Source organism: Lissotriton helveticus, chromosome 11, assembly GCF_964261635.1.
Source record: "Lissotriton helveticus chromosome 11, aLisHel1.1, whole genome shotgun sequence".
NCBI lineage: Eukaryota > Metazoa > Chordata > Amphibia > Caudata > Salamandridae > Lissotriton > Lissotriton helveticus.
Window position 1 is genome coordinate 191,445,214 of NC_136072.1, and position 18,272 is coordinate 191,463,485.

General features: G+C 39.8%; 1 protein-coding gene across 2 annotated transcripts in view; it reads left to right on the top strand.

Annotated features, from left to right (window-relative positions):
* The window catches only part of LOC144792068 (uncharacterized), a 211,900-nt gene that overhangs the window by 159,744 nt on the left and 33,884 nt on the right, over window positions 1-18,272 (top strand). For both annotated transcript variants that reach the window (XM_078666915.1, XM_078666916.1), the window contains exon 14: window positions 9,153-9,206. In XM_078666915.1, coding sequence (XP_078523041.1) covers window positions 9,153-9,206 — 54 coding nt within the window. The remainder of the gene's footprint in view (window positions 1-9,152; window positions 9,207-18,272) is intronic.

The following is an 18,272-nucleotide window of genomic DNA, read 5'->3' on the forward strand; positions in this document are numbered from 1 at the left end:
ATTTTAACAGGTCCAGATCCGTCGCTCCCAGCTGATTGCCTGGTCGTGATAGCCAGAGACTCATTTAAGTATTTAGGCATACATATCACTAGAGATGCGGCGGACTTCTTTGGTAAAGACCTGTCGCCCCCTCTGGAACGGCTGAGGCGCGACGTCAAGCACTGGGCATCCTTACCTCTAACATTGCTGGGAAGAGCGGCACTATATAAGATGATGGCCTTGCCGAGGTTCCTCTATGTTCTTGACAACACTCCGTACCCGATACCGCCACAATACTTTCAACAAGTCGTGGCACAGGTCTTGGCTCTTCTGTGGGGCAACCTACCGCCACGAATAGCCCAAGCTAAACTAAATAGGAGCTGGTATGACGGCGGGATTGCATTGCCGAACCTGCAGCTATATTATTGGGCGACTCAACTTAAAACCATCAATTACTGGCTTCACGCACCCCAAGACGATCCAGCATACCGAACAGACAGAATGCAATTAGGAACGAACAACATGCTGGTGGTGCTCTATAATAGAAGCCAGGCCACAAAACTAATAGGGCCCACAAACAGACGGTCGCGTTGTGGTATAAGGCACAGGCGAAATTGGGATGGAGGGGAATTATCACCAAACTCACCCCGCTCTGGGACACCAGGGCGTTGGGACAATTAAGGAGTTGCAAGGGCTTTACACAGTGGGATAATATCAGAATTTCCACGGTGGGAGACATGTGGGAAAGGGGGACAGTGGTTCCTTTTGCACGACTCAAACAACAATATGATTTGGGTTTGACTGAAACTTATAGATATGTGCAGATTAGACATGCCTTACTAACGGCAATCCCAGCGGGTACTGACGTCCCAGAGGCCTCGCCATTGGAGGACCGTCTACTCACAGATTTCATGCAGCAGCGTGCAACGTCCCTCACATATCGGAAGCTCCTTAACAATATGCAGACCCTACACTCAGACTCCGGGACCAATGGGTGGAAAATGTGGGAGATATGGACGACACGGATTGGCTGGCGGCCCTGGCATCCCCTAAGGAGGTGGGTATATCGGCTAAATTCCGGCTGGTGCAATTAAAAATAGTCCACCGTGTATATTACACCAGAACCACTTTACATAAAATAAACCGCGCGGCGCACCCATTCTGCCTCAGAGGGTGTGGGGAGGAAGGTACACTTTTCCATACCCTGTGGGACTGCCCGATTATAATAGACTACTGGTGACAGGTCCTGCGCACTATTTCACAGACGTTGGGGGTTTCCATCTGCCCGAACCGCGGAAATGTCTTCTGAATGTATGGGACCCCACTGATCTCACTCGCTATGGTCAAAAATGGAGTACGCTCTGCCTCATGGTTGCAAAGAGAGACATAGCGCAGAGATGGGGCGTGATAGACCCCCCCCACAGTTAGCACTGTGGTGTAGAAATATGGACTTGGTCATGGTCACGGAGCGCACAGTCTATGAAACCAGGGGAAGCCCGCGTAAATGGAATACAATTTGGGCACCATGGAACACTTTTAGAGGGGATTTATGCGATTTGCTGCCAGAAGAAGAGCTCGATAGTTCAGAAGATGAAGACGGAGAGGTGTAGAGATGTGGTGTGCTCGGGGACGTGTCTAACTAGATGAGACCCCTAAGATGTAACTGCTGTCTTGAGAATTGATGCACTGTCTAAGTTTTTTGTAATCGAATGTACAGAATGTATTGCAGAAAAAAAAATGGGGTCAAATTATGCAATTTATAGCACATTTTCATAAAATGTATTGACTAAAAACCCAATAGGGTTTTATAGTCAGCAGTCATGGGGAACTAATGGGGAACTAATTAGATATTCCAATACTAGTTGGCTACTCTAGGTGTTAGGATAGATACAGGTTACTTGTTACCCTCGGTTATTGATCTCGTTGGCTCAGGCCTTAGACCATAATGTCTTACATTAGTTTAGTCATAATCCCGATGGCCATATTGCAAAAGTGTGTAAAGCACACATTGAGAGTCTGCTTCCATATTTACCTAATATGTAACACGAAATTTCTAGACCAATTTAACTGTCTTAGAAATGGTATTTCATTATTGTGGGGAAATGTGGAACCCAGTTCAGCAATGTGCTTCACATATTGTGAGAAATCATGTTACCTTGCTCACTAGTGCTGCATTACTGAGAGAGAACACACATACACTGCCCTTTAACACAGTTTGCCCTCTTTTCTAAAGCACCTTTTCTAACCAGTTTCTACATTTCCCACAATCTTTAATATATAATTTTAGGCCAGGTAACTGGTTTTTGCAATGGTGCATTCCATAAACGGAAGAGGGGATGTAAAAGGTAGCTTAGTGATGGTGCCATACATTTGTTTAAATACCTTAGTAATAGTCTATAACATATTGGTAAAAGTATGCCAATTTCCACATTTTGCTCCTTTATGTAATGCAGTTTTACTGTAAGTCAGTCTCTGTATGCCCCAGTATGGTAAGTGTCTCTGCAAGCATCACACACCCTCCTTCCTTTCCACTCCTTTCTTACTTGAGCCCTGCTGAACACTTGCCTGTCTTAGAGAGTTGCTGACATTATTTTGACAATTAAATGGCAATCACATGGCCCTACAGTCCCCTCATGATTTCTGTCCTTACTCTGGGAGCTGTTGGCAGCTAGGGCTACATCTCAGCACATGTACCCAGTTGTAAATACTACTTCTACAGAGTGTGTATTCCTTGATCAGATATGTTGTTGAGGTATGTCACTCTAATAAGCCATAGTTGCCTTGAATTGTGCATGAGCTTGCCACGAGGGAACCAGTGGGCATTGGGTTTTGACTGTATCAGAATCTACTTTCAGAGTTGAAGGGCCAGTCAAACAGTCTGCAGCCCTCCAGGGGACTGCCCAGGTGCATGGATGACGAGTTTACCCTTGATCACAAGTAAGAAGTAAAAATCCAAGTAAAATCAGCCTAATTAGAGGTATCAAGTCAATGACAATTACCTCTACTGTCAAAGTCTACATTAGTCTCTCGCCTAGTAGTGGAGCTTAACAACAGTCAGGCATTTTTACATGAGTTTAGCCACAAATGCATGAAAAGACCTGGCATTAAGGTGAGCAGTATTTAGACAAAATATTGAGTTTCTAATATTGGGAGGCAGAAATATCCCCCCCAAAAATATCATGTTACAGAAATATTGTGATTTAGAAATATTTTCTCAAGAATATCATTTTATTAGTAAGTAATATCGTTGTTTGGAATATTGTTGTTTTTAATACAATTTTCAATAATGTTATTGTTTAAAATATCATGTTTGAGTTTTTTTATGTGTTTTAGTGTATATATTAATTTTATGTGTTATTGTTTGCATAATTGTTATTATACTTCTTTGAAATATAGTTTGATACTTTAAGTGATTTGGATGTTTTAATTTAATTGCAAATAGTAATTTATAGTGTTGTGGTGGGATTGTAGGGGGTTAAGTGAGAAGCTAATTAAGTATTAAATAAATATTAATGAATGAATAATTTTTATGTAAATATGTGATTGATATTAATTGTGCACATTATTTTGTATTGATTTATTTTAGATTTAATTTAGGTATGGGATGCTAGGTTTGTAGGGGTTTAGTGAGGGAAGTTAATTAAGTCATAATTAAATATGATTTGTTTTAAAAAATCGCTAATATTTTAATTGATTATTAATTATGTGATAAGTGTATTGTATTGTAAATGCATTTATATAGCGCTTACTACCCCTGACGAGGCATCAAAGCGCTTTTTCAGCGAGTAGCATGCTACTCCGGGACCCATGGAGGATTAGTGTTGAATTAGTATAGTGAAACATGGAAGTACATTTTAAGTGGTGGATAGGTTTGTCAGTTACTTGGATTTGGAATGATAGCAGAAGGATAGAGGAGGAAAAAGGTTTGTATTTATATAGCGCTTGTTACCCCTGATGGGGTGTTGGCCCACGCTATTCAGGGAGCCCATAAAGGATGAGTGGTGAATTAATATGGTGAAATATGATGTTATTTCAGTGGTGGATATTAGTGAGTTATTTGGAGTGAGAAGGATAGCGTAGGGATAAAAGGGAAAGAAAGGTTTCCATTCATATAGCACTTGTTACCCCTGATGGGCGTTGAAGCACTTTTCTGGTGAGTAGCACGCCACTCCGGAACCCATAAAGGATTAGTGGTGAATTAGTATAGTTGAATATGGAATTTGAGAAGTCAACATGTTAGGCTGTTAATTTTGATTGAAAATGATAGTGTCGGGATAAAAGAGTGAAAGATGTTTTTTGTGTGTTTTTAGCAGAAGGGGGTTGTTTTTGGATGAGTAAAAAGGAGTTTTTGAGGGGAGGAGTCAGAGGGAAGAGTTTAGAAAGGGTTGTTTTAGGGGATCGGTATAGTAAAAGAGGTGTCAGATGATGCAAGGAGGGTAGAGTAGAAGAGAGTCTAGAAAGGGTTATTTTGGGGATCATAGTAGTGGTATGGGGTTTGGGGTAAATGAAAGTGTATGTAGAGGATATATTGATAGATGTATAGGATGAGAGATAGGCTAGTGCATTGGAAAGAGTAGTAGAAAGCAGTTTGAGATGAGTCCGAAGGTTGGGCTAGAAGATATATTGAGCAAAGTATAGGCTGAGAAATAGGGTAGTGCATTGGAAATGCTAAATTAGAGGAAGGTGATAAATATATAGATCCATAAGTACCATAAATTTGTGGATGTGAATGGTGTGGGCTGGGTATTGCTAAATGGGAAAATGGGCAGCATTTCAGGCTCAAACAGGCAACTGTCCTTGTCCTCTCTGCCCCTAGCCTCGGCGCCCAGGCTGAGACGCCCTAACCCTGGCCTTTTATAGCCCTAGTAATCAGGTGACCCCTTCAGCCAATTGGGAACCCTAGCACTAACACTATCCAATCACAACACTAGCCCTAAAACCTAGAACCAATAGGAGACCAGGACATTACAGCCAATCTTAGCCCTAGTCCAAGCACCCAATCTTTTAAAAAACCCTGATCTCTACGTCCAATAGAGGCCCTAGCCCTACCAGTAGCCCCAACCCAAGTCCAAGCTACCAATGGCACAGGAAGCCCTAGTCCCTACTTCCAATAGAAAGCCTAACCCTACTCTTAGTCTCACAACTAGTCCAGCAACCAATCACACCAGAAGCCCTAATCTCTACTTCCAATTAAAGGTCTAACCTTAGCCCTAGTCAACACCCTACTCCCAACAGCCAATAACATAGGAAACCCTAGTCCCTACTTCCAATAGAAATCCTAACCCTAGTCCTAGTCTCAACCCTACATTGATTGAATCACAGACCCAGAAACCAATCAGAACCCTCAAATACCCAACCAATAAGGACACTAACCCTAATCCAATAGAAACACCAGATACAATCACCGATCAGTGTACACATTTACCAACCACTAGCAGACCATATAAGTTCCTAGCGACCTCAGCCAAGGTTTGCTGGCCAGGGAGTTGGAAGCAGCTCCTCCTGTTCAGAATCTCCTAGGAGACAGACAGGCTCATTCCACACTTTGGACTTGTGCAGGTATAGGCCTCACTAACTTGAAATCTAACAATACTGTTTGAATAAAACTTTACTCCCTCTCCTGGCCAAAAAATGAAGTGCACAGTCACAAAATGGTGTCTGGGAGTGCACTGTTTTAACATACAGGTCTTAGCTCAGAGCAAATGAGAAATTTGGAGCGACAACTGAATTGTCACCAGGAATGAGAGGGATAAACTACAGAGTTTGGACTGCAAATCCCACAATTCAACACGTTCAATGGAAGCAATCATGGGCAGGGAAAACTACAAGTTTAAAACACAAAACAGGTGATAAAACAACAAAAGCCACTGCCTAGATTTCAAAATAGTAAGGGCCCTACACTGGAGTCCCAAAATTATTTGTCGTTAACTGAAGCTGACCCTGACATATAGATTATGCCATAAGACCACAATCAATTTTAGAAAAAATAGCAATTTTTATTATTTCTATCATATCAAAAAAAGGGATAAAACAATCTACACATATATCATAAATAAGCTTCATCAACATCCAAAAATTGTCCCACACATCACTTCATTCATACTACCAATCACATTCATCATGACATTCATCAATCATAAAACATCACACTTCACTCAGCATGATATAAATGCCAACTGATGATAGGATGACTCAGATCCCATGCGTTTGTGAGATGGTAAGGAAACACAATCCGATGAATACGGGCCAAGCTTCAAACGCCGACGCGCGTTTCGGTGTGTGGCACACAGCTGGGCCACATCTTCATCACTTTCCCTACTGTAGCACAGACTGGAGTGGGAATCGTGACTCTTACTCCTCCGAAGTCCAATATTGTCCCTACTGTAGCACAGAGTGGAATGGGAATAGTAAACCTTACCCCTTTGAAGTCCACGCTTTCGCCACTGTTGTAAAGACTGGAGTGGGAATCTTAAACCTCCTGCCGCAAACTCCCAACACTTTCCCTACTGTTGTACAGACTGTATTGCGAATAGTAAATGGTACCTGTACGAAGTCCTGCGCTTTTCCTGCTGTTGCATAGACTGGAGTGGGAATAGCAAATCTTACCCCTCCAAAGTGCAACACTTTCCCTACTGTTGTACAGACTGGAGTGGGAATAGTAAATGTTTACCAGCCCGAAGTCCAGTACTTTACCTACTGTTGCACAGACTGGAGTGGGAATAGTAGTTTTAACACTTCCAAAGTCCAACGCTTTCCCTACTGGTGTACGGAATGGAGTGGAAATGGTAAATATAAACCCTCTGAAGTACAATGCTTATTCTACCGATGCACAGACTAGAATGGGAATAGTACATCCTCCCACCTCCGAAGTCCAACACTTTCCCTACTGTTGCACAGATTGGAGGGGGAATAGTAAATTGAATTCCTCCGAAGTCCAACACTTTTCGTACTATAGACCAGACAGGGGTGGGAATAGTATATCTTATCTCTCCGATGCCCAACACATTTCCTACTGTTGTACAGACTGGAGTGGGAATAGTAAATTTAACCTCACCCAAGTTAAGTGCTTTCCCTACTTTTTATAGTATTTTTAGTTAATGTGCTTTTCAGGGTTTTAAGTTTGTAATATTTAATTTATTTTCTGATTTTATTTATTTTTTATCAATCAATCAAGCTTTATTCGGTATACATTGTACAACCATAAAAGCATTCTATATAAAAACAATTAAAATGAACATCATTGTTAAACGCTTTAAACATTCTAAGTCATTCCATTGCATGTTAATACTCCATCCATACTTTTCTGTACTTATAACTACTCCATATGCAATTACAGTCAATCTATAAACAATAATAGCATGCACTTCTTGAAAACAATTCAGTACATAATTAAACTCTGATTAGGAAGGTATAGCAATACATTGCTTCCCTTAAAAAGTGGTGTTTATATGTGTTTAAGCTCACAATTCACAAAACATAATGCGTAGCATATATAATACTTCATCAGGAAATATGATAAGTGAGCAGGGCCATAAAGTGGTAAAGTGCATAGCTGCAATATAATAATAGATTTCAATCAGGAGTATATGAACCCTTTCCAAGTATTAAAAAGCCTACTTGCTTTCTTATGTTAAGGCTTCTAAATGGTAATTATCCTTTCTTCTCCTGAATGCCATTTGTATAAAAACAATAACTGAGTTGCAGATTTTATCGTTATCCAAGCTACAAATATAGTTAAAAGCATATATATGTTCTGAATTAATTATTATACTTTTGTTATTGAATTGTTTATAATTTGTATGGTTTTGTTGTGCGTACATCATCTATCTATCTATCTATCTATCTATCTATATACATTTAATATATATATATATATATATATATTTTCACATTAATAAATGTTAAATATTCCAAAATTAATGTAATGCAGCTAATGTAAAAAAAATAATTGTGATAATTATGCTTCACTATATACATAATATATTACACATATGTTTATATAAACACAAACATATATATATATATGCATATATATGTTTTTGTGTGTTTATGTAATTATATAGTATTACGTATTGGTGGAATGTATGTAATTTACATTATATTACATTTATATATTAAAATATTTAACATTACCACTTTAAACTATATTAAAAAGTAGATATTTATATATATTATTTGACCATATGAGTGTCAACAATATTTTTTTTCCGATATTTTTGCACTTACCATTTAAAGCATAGGGACATGATATTTTGGCACACAATATTTGTGTCAAACGGTTTTGTTTACCTCGATATTGTGTTAGTGAAAAGGATACCATTTTTAAGGTTTTTAGTAAAGAGAACTTAAAGTCACTCACGCAAATGTGCTTCCTTGATATTAAACATTGAAAATAGAAAAGTGCTCAAGTTTAGGAGATTTTCAAAATCACCCTTTGGATTTCTTGGCATTGATATTTGATAAATGGTTAGAAATACCTGCTTGATCTCCACTGATTCTTGTTTACATACTGAGAATAAGAGAGTTTGATTTTGAGTATGATTTGATATAAACAAGATTAAGTCATTCAGAAACAGGCCAATTCTGACTGTACGCTGCAAGATTCTGCTACTCCACAGTTCTGTTAATAAGCAAAATATTATACAAACAATTGTTTTACTAATCAAATAATTCAACACATTATATTCTCTAAACCTAGCTAGCCTTTTATTTACAATTATGGTCTAATTTCTAATGTTTCTGAGAGGATTTTAGTCCTCCAGTAGCTCAAATAAATTCCTTAATTGCCAGAAACACATATATTTTTCCACATGAAAAGTATATTTTGACAAACAAATGGAATGCAGACAAGATTAGTGAACACAATATTATTCCTTGGGAGAACTGGAGTGAAGCCATTAATCAAATGTGAATAAAGTTGTATAGAGAAATATATCTCCACTTCCTGTCAGTGTTTCCATGTCTTTCCTTTTTTGAAAACCAGCATTCTGTAATTTTGCACTGTTCCTAAATTGTGGTATGAGTAAGTATTTTTTCTTGTACATTTCTAATGAACAAGTGATGTATCTCACAGCTGAGGTCCATCCTCAAAGACTGCACATGCAAAACTCAATGCAAGTTATTTTATAAACTGGTTTACTACATTCTTTGACACACCCTGTCTTTTAAAATAGGTGACTGGGTGCTCACCGACCAGAATTCAGATGCTAGAAATAACAACACAAACAGTAAGTTAATACCCATTTAAAAATGTGTTCAATGTATATGAGTTGGTTTTCATCTACAGTTCTCATTTTAACAATATTGTTTCTCTTGGAAAGGGATGACAGAGTTTTATTAGTTTTCATATAGCTCAACAGTAACTGTATATTAACAGGTGCCTTTATTGTTGGGCGATTATGCAGTTCCGGTCTGTATAGATATTTGAGAGTTATTTTTAATATTACTAATGTATTTAAGTCAACACACAAAAAGACTACATACACAAAAAAACTGCAGAATTTGTTTTGCATCCAATTTAAGGTGTCTGCAATAAACATTTATCTAACACAAGTATGTCACCATAAAAAATATGTTGATGTTCTCTAAAAATAAGAAGGAAAATCCTTCGTAAAAAAAGGTCTAAAAGCAAAATGCAATATCAGGCTACTGTGCATGCCCATGCAATCCCTGACAAAAGTCCTTATGTATTGTTCGCTTTTACTGCCACACCACGTGTTCTTTTGCCTTGCTGGCAAAGACAGACCTCAGAACCCTGCTTGTCTTGAGGTGCTAGCATGCAGGCTCTTAAGACATTTTAGGTGTGGGATAGAGACAGCTGCTGCCAACAGGGCTTTTGTAAATAATGAATAATATACTTAGAGTAGCTTTGGGGCACCTCTCTTCAGCTGTTTATTTATGTGATGTGTCAGTCAACCTTCACCAGTTGCCTTTTCTCGTGTGTCGTTCATATTTTGGTTCATAGTCATGGAACAGCATACAGCATACATAGAGTGGGGCAGTCTATCAGCCCATGTTTGATGAAACAGGTATTCACGTTAGATCACCACACATGATAGCCCTTTCGGTGATGAGAGTGGCAGTCCACATGTGGGATGCGGTAGCAATGCAAGGCAATGCGTTTTTTAAATCAGCACAGCGCAGGCCTCTGCAGTGCGTGTTTCTGCAATAGAAAGACAGGCACATGAGGTTTACCTGCACTGCAAGATTCCCTCACAGGCAGAGCAGATACAGTATCAGCCTTGCCAGCTTTCCCGTGCATGCAACTGGAGGAGTATACGTAGGCATAGTGCAAGCATCCCTTATACACAGTAGGTACAGCAAAGACTTCACTGGCATCAAACATAAAAGAAGCACAGAAAGGGCAGTAGCATTGAGGTAAAAGAGTCTGCCACTTATACATAGTTTACAAGGGTACTCAGTAGTGAGGAACACTAAATTAGTGACCAGGGGGCATGTCCTATTGATTTGTTTAAACCCCTGTCCACAGGCCTTTCCACAAGTCTATCACTAAATGTCACATCTGACTGTGGAGAAATAAGCTGCCAGATCAATAGGTGCAATGCTGTTATCCAACCTCTCCCTCAATTATTAGGCGTAGCACGCAGAGCAAAGACACAGTCCAGCTCTCAAAGCTGTTAGTCGGACCCTGGTGATTAGGCAAGAATTACCTTGTCTCAACGTCGGATTAGAGGAGACCCTCAGATGCGTCAGGGTGGTGAAACAGCTTCAGCACTGGGAAGAACCCTCTGCCTCAATTCCACTTTTCCCTTTTGATGTAGCCCAAATCCTGGCACCCTTTTCTACAGAGATTGGCTGTAGAATGAAAGAGTTCCCACCTCCTACATAAGATGCCTAGTGATGCATTTTCTGAAGCTCACATTGATGCTTGGATGTGGGACCAGCTGGGATTTTCAACCTCTTTCAGGTGATGAATCGTGTGCTTGTTAGTGAGATACCTAAGCAAAGCATCATCCTTGAATGTTTCAAATGGGGAATTAAGATCAGGACACATGTAAGGAAGTACCATCTACTTACATCATACATATTTGAAACAGCACAGAATCTAAAGACCTGTGGATAATATTGTGTCTTTTAAACTGATACATAAATCTCTTGAAAATATACAAACAATAGTTTCTCAGCCCAAGACTAAACAGGGACCTATACATAAGTCTCCAATTAGATGTTTTGTTCTCAGTTTAACAAAATGTATCAATTTCTTATTTAGAAAAGCTAAACAAGTAACATTTGAGGGTTTTCATTTAGATTATGCTCAAGGCCATATAATGAAATTTCCCAGCTCTTATTTTTCTGAACGAACAACATTAATCCAATTACATTGCAGTGTTGAAACTTGGATAAATTATTCTGAATGAGCCTAATTCATATTCAAAGGAAAGATATTTAGCTTTTTTTGTCTCTTTTATCATCCTAAATGAAATTGAAAAAAAAATATTGAAAGAGATCATGATGACTGTCCATGAAAAGGCAGGGTGATGTTTCTTCTCGTTTGCATTTTTCACAGGAGGAGTGTCTTCAAGTGCATTTTCTTTAAATATTCAAATTAGCTTGATCATTAGGTAAAAGATAAACCAAAAGGTGCCTTTTCAATTCTCAGAAGGAACTACACTACTAATAGAGTTGTACAGATCAAGCTAGTAAAACTAGGTGAATAAAATATATATGAGGCATATATGTTGTCGCTAAATGTCTCAGTAAATAAAAAATGTATAAATGAACATTAATTCATTGCTGCTTGTGTTTTTTGCACTGAAACACACATGGATATATGAATGGTTACAGTTTTCTTTGCTGTTGGATACTATCTTCATAGTTAGGAGTTCACTATTTTGATAGAGTTCATATGAGTTAAGGAAACACCCAGCTCGGATCTGAAAAAACAAATCTGAGTTGAACCGAAGAGAAAGTGTGAAGGCAAAGGAGAATGGAGGGAGGGAGGTTGCAATACATGCCTAGCATCACCACACTCCTACTTAAAACTGCAAGGTTCATTCACAGATCAGCGAGAAGACCCCTCTCTGCCCACATACTCATTCTGATGCCCCAGGGTGTGGACATTTGTAAGACGTACGTGGCCAAGGGCAAGGAGGCTACAGAAATCACATTGTCCTGTAAAAAATACACTTGACTATTTTGGTACCATGCAGTGTGGTGACAAAATGTAGAAGTGTTCTTATTATATAAGGGCTGCTATAATAGTTTCTCTGGTTTTGCAAGGTCTCATATAATATCTATTTTAGCAAGGCTCTGATTCTGTAACGTTACCACAAATCTGCATACGTGGTCTGAAAATAGGCAGTAAGCGTTTGTTAACAGTGAGTCTGTGCACACCCACATTCTTAAATGTTTAAGAGTACTAAACTGAGCCTCTACATCCATTCTTATCCAGTTCACTTTCCCAACACTTCTTTTTAACACCCTGGAAAAGTATAAAGCTTGCCATTGTCAGTAGTACATTTCCAACTTTTTCTAGCATTTGAAGAGAGTGGAGAGGAGTTGGCGAGCACTCTTAATATATATTTATAGCTGTAAACAGACACACAGGGAATTCCAACCCTGGAACTACCTCTAGTTTCAGCCCTCTGTATGTAGATTTGTTAAGTGTGGCAAAATAGAAGCCTTGCTAGAAACCACACCATGGTGTAATAAGAGCCCTGGCATAATCGGAGAAGCTATTATTGAAGGACTTCTGTAATAAGAATGTCACAAAAATTTGTCACCTGGATGCAAGGCATCAAAACGATCAAGTGGATTTTTTATTGGGCAAGTTGATTTTTAAAGCATTCCATCCCTTGGACAAGTAAATGTTTCACAACATTCCACACCTCTGCTTTTATATATTTGAACGTGGATTTTAAATCTGCTTCTGAGTGTGTTGACAGACAACTTTTGAGGGCAAAACTTAAAAAACAAGGAATTCCTGACACATTGTTAAAAATGATTAAGTTTCTGCCCTCCGATACTTGGGTCAGGGTGAGGATTGGCGACGGACGCACACTAACAAACAAGATTTCCACGTCTAGTGGACTTAAACAAGGGTGCGTCCTGGCCCCCTTACTTTTCAATTTATTTTTAGCTGATCTTTCTACGACTTTGAATGAAATTAATGCACATCCTCCAAAGTTAGCAGACAAACAGATATCCAACTTGTTGTATGCAGAGATGTTATACTCTGAAGTCATACCAAAATTGTATTGCAAAGATTAATCAACGGCATTTTAAAGTATTTAAAGGCAAATGGTATGGTAATAAATGAAGCTAAGACCAAAGTAATGGTTATTACAAAAACACACACAACTTAAACATAAATATAAATGGTTTTTGGAAGACAACAAATTAGAACAAGTTGTTTCCTATAAAACCTTGGTGTAATTTTAAATGACAATGGAAACTTCCTACCACAAAAATTGGATATCACAAGGAAAGCAAATACCGTTGTTTCGGCATTTAGGACTATTCAAAAAGCTATAGGTGATATGTCTTATCACCCTTTTTTTAAAATAATCGCTGCAAAACTACTACCTACTTTAACGTGTGGTAGCGAGGCAATTAACGGGAAAGATACGGAGATCATTAATAGTGCGGTGGCTAAAACGTACAAAATCTTATTCTCCCAGCCAAAGAATGCTTCACAAGCGCAGGTGAGGTTGGAATTTGGGTTAAATGATCAGCTATATGCAAGGAAAGGGCAAGCACTAAAAGTTTGGAATAGAATAAAAAACGATCAAGATAACCAAATGTCTCGTCTATTGTGGCAAGAAGTAAAATATAACAGAAAATTACATGTCTGGTCCTATCTAAATACAGCGATAGAAGAATTTGGTATAACATTGATTTGGAGCACCCCAATCACACAGGAAAGCTTCAAAAAACAATTAATAAACTTACTAACCATCTCTCCTTGATAAGGGATAAAGATATGCTTGTAAAAAGAAATCATGCATGGCCAATCATAAATGGTTTCAAGGGGAAAAAGGTGCAAGAATAATAAGAAAAATAAACACATCTTTATCAACGCTAGATTTGGTTGCTTGCCAGGATTATGTCACTTACCACCATGGATGAGAACAGAAGATAACAAACTATGCTGGCTCTGTAAATCTAGACAAGAAAACAGTATACATTTATTATGTCTTTGCCCGGATTTGGAATATGATTGAAAACTTACCCTTAAGAGACTGTTCAATAATCATGGAGTAAGGACATGTAGGCAAGCCCTGATAGCATGTTTAAATTCTGAAGACTTACTAATGAATTGTGCTGTAGGGAAAAAGTTGGAGGTTTTTATTTGATTTACTATTGGATTGAGCTAATATATATTATATATAATAATGTTTTTGGATATAAACCTAAATGATTGATTGTTTTATAACTTTTAACCTTGGTGACATTTTAGCTATGTTTGGTAAGATTTTAATTAATCAAACAAAAATAAATAAACTTGATATTTGAACATGTGTTAAGCAATACACCGCTTTGGGGGCACAGGGTAGACATGGCATCCAACCACTATGGTTGAGGTAGTTAGACACTGGTGTCCTGGAGTCCACCCTACTATGGCTCTGCAAACTAGGTCAAGTGAAACCCCCTTCTTCACTTGACTCTAAGGGTAGAGACGGAGAGCAGACATAGCCTATTCAAGGAGGTAAGGTGGGGCACAAGCTTAAGGCTCAACAATCAACCAACAGAACCAGTAACTTTAATGCCCACCCCAGTGCTTATCTTTTAAGAAAAATAAAGTACTGTTTAATCTCACAGCAGTACTAAATACTCCACAATTCTATCCAGTATGGAAGGCTGTGATCCTGGTCGCGATTCTCCCTTCCGGTGCTACAGAAGAGCTGATCCCATCGTGCTATCTTCCACCCGGGTGACCATTGATGCACCTGCCCTCCCTCTCCACCCCTATTCAGTTATGAAAGAAACATGACTCAGTGGCAGATACTAGTGCACCACAAGTCAAATGCAAAATCAGTTCATGCATTTCGCAGGTTCTTAACTCCTGGTGTGTAGTGGATAGTTAGTCGCTGAGTCTCTTGAGCTTCACTAACATGGATCCACCAGCTAAGTCCTCCCCTTGCAGGCAGAATCCTACTGTCGCTGGATGGAATCATCTGAAGCAGTCATGGAGGTTTGGGTCAGCCTGCACCTCTTGCCTCGCTGCAGCCTAGGTTCAGCCCAGTCATTCAGCAGCACTTGTGCTTTTGCGCAGGTACAGGCCCGGCTGCTGAAGCCCCATCTGGCTTTGAGATGGATGCTGTTGGTTGATGCTGAAGAAGAAAGTGGTACATGCTCCAAATGGACTGATACAATTACCTTGTCAGTTCTACCTTTGAACAAGCAGTTACATTTACATAGGCAGTTGCAGCCTTGCCCTCAAGACAGTTGCCGGCTGACAGTGCCAACACAATCACCATGGCTATTGCAGCTGCGACTGGACCTGTCCATTCATTTAGGATGCTCGTGGTTCCTCCCATGAACCTTCTGAGAGTCCAGGACACTCTCTGCAGCTCAAGTTTCTCCTTACGCGTCTCTCAGGCAGTCAGCTTTTACTGGGTATCCCTCTGTCAAGAAACACATTGGGATTCTCCTTTTTGACAGTCTCCCCTTCTGCTGAGCCAATCAGACACTTTCCCTCTATCTGCATGCAGACATTCAGGGTTGTAGGGACTAGGCAAACCCTAAGCTCCTCCATCAGAAGCTCTAGTCTTCACGTGATATCACCTCACCTCTGGGAGATTGGTTGTTAAGTATGCATCAGCCCTTGTTACAAAGCATTCACCGAGTACACTGTGGAGCACTCGCCCCCTTGGTCATGAAAGACTTGGCACTGAAAATGCATGTGATGGTTTGGGTCCCACTTTTATACAAAGTTTCTAGACAGAGGATAAGGATCTAATGTGTCAAGCTTCAGATCTGAGTTTTGGTGTGTTCTCTTTCAAGTCTACCTCCCGTTCTGCTCACCTGACACTTTGTTTTTTTATAAAGTGATGCTTCTAACAGCAGTTAGCACTGGGGCTATCTCTAAACTGGAGCACCCACAACATGGGTAAAATTAATTTTCTAAAGTTTCTGCCACTGGCTGTCATCAGCCTCTTTTAAGACATAATCAGGGGCAGGCAAAAGGTCAGGCTTGACCAAGAAACCTCCCGAGTTGCCACCTCTACCATCAGACAAGTGGCAGTGTCCAGAAGAAATAATCAGCAGCCCCTTGCGAAAAACCATTCTCATGGAATGTCTAAAGGTATCTCCAGCCTCACTATTTCAGTGTCTGGATCTCCATTATTCAACCACTGGAATATAGGCAAAAAACTTGCAGTGTCTGGCAAATCTGTCACCATCTTCATCTTATGCCATGCTAAACCAGACATATCCAAAACGGAACCTACTGGCTTCAGTATTCAGACAGAGGACATACAGAGAGTCCTACTACTGCACATGTACTAAACGCACACTAGTCACATCACTCAACATACATGCAGGATGTCACTGTAAGGTTCTGGATACTCACATAACTGCAGAACCTTGCAGAAGAGGGCCTGCAGGCCCCACTCTCTCTGGCATAGATAAAAAAATAGGCATGGCCACACTATCAATCCCCAAATACAGTATGCTGCCTGCACTCCTTTATATGTCTAACCCAGTACAGGGACATTAGTCCTCTGTCCAATATGAGTTGGGTGATTATCCCTACCATGCTATTACAGGGGACAATCCTGTCCCAACAACCTCACACAAGTGTAGGACTACATGCACTCTCCACTATACATCACTATGCACCTCATTGTGCTTTACATTGAACACTTCATTGAACTATACATCCATATTTGCTGTGTATTTTCCACTTCCATAGAACCAGCTGTGCACGCACTAGATTCTGCACTTTTGTAGCGCTGTACACCTGCACATGATCTTCACTGTACACTTTAATGCATTACACACTCGCTTGTGCCGTGTTCTGTCCACATAACAAAGCTATCAATGTGTTTGTTATTATAAGCTGGCAGCATCTCTGCTTGACGTTCTCTTATGATCAACACTGTACATATGTGACCTCTACACTAGTTGCTAATTACAAAACTAGATAGGATTGTGCATATCTTTCCAGAAGTCTGATATTTTCTTTGAGGTAGAGCAAGCTCGTTGATTACGTCAGTGTGTCTGTATGCATGTGTTTTGGACCGATAAGTTTATTTCTGTCTTTGTCCCTGGGGAAGGTGGAGGATCCTTGCTTGCTGAGTGACTGGTTTCTGGAGAAATGTGCAGGAAGATGGATTTGAAAGTTGGCTTTCTTCAATTGCAGTTGGAAAGTAACCATATATGTTAATTAAGTTATGCTTTTATTATATGGCGTTCATGTACATTGTTCCATTGATAGCCCGCTCCAGCAAAAAAGTTTCGCAAATGTGTCTTTCAATGTGAGGATGAAAGGATTAATTTTCTCGTTTTTGTTATTTACATTTTGGTTTTATTTTAACTTGTTAGGACTTGATTTTTCTAAGATTTGTTAATGGAAGCGGCCACTCTTGCTGCCTGTTACCACTCTCTTATCTGTTCTGCCTGTTAATGGAAGCTTGCCCTGCTGCTTTATGTCACTGTGTTGTAATATGTTCTGTGTGCTAAGAGAAGCTTGCACTGCTGCTGGCTGTTACTGTGTTGTCATCTGTTCGGCCTGTTAATGGAAGCTTGCACTGCTGCTTTATGTCGCTGTGTTGTAAAATGTTCTGTGTGTTAAGGGAAGCTTGCACTGCTGCTTTATGTCACTGTGTTGTTATCTGTTCTGCCTGTTAACGGAAGCTTGCACTGCTGCTTTATGTCACTGTGTTGTTATCTGTTCGGCCTGTTAATGGAAGCTTGCCCTGCTGCTTTATGTCACTGTGTTGTAATATGTTCTGTGTGCTAAGGGAAGCTTGCACTGCTGCTGCCTGTTACTGTGTTGTCATCTGTTCGGCCTGTTAATGGAAGCTTGCACTGCTGCTTTATGTCACTGTGTTGTAAAATGTTCTGTGTGCTAAGGGAAGCTTGCACTGCTGCTGGCTGTTACTGTGTTGTCATCTGTTCGGCCTGTTAACGGAAGCTTGCACTGCTACTTTATGTCACTGTGGTGTTAACTGTTCTGTGTGTTAAGGGAAGCTTGCACTACTGCTTTATGTCACTGTGGTGGTATCTGTTCTGTGTGATGAGGGAAGCTTGCACAGATGCTGCCACTCACTTTGTTGTTATCTGTTCTGCGTGTTAAGGGAAGCTTGCACTGCTGCTGCCTGTCACTG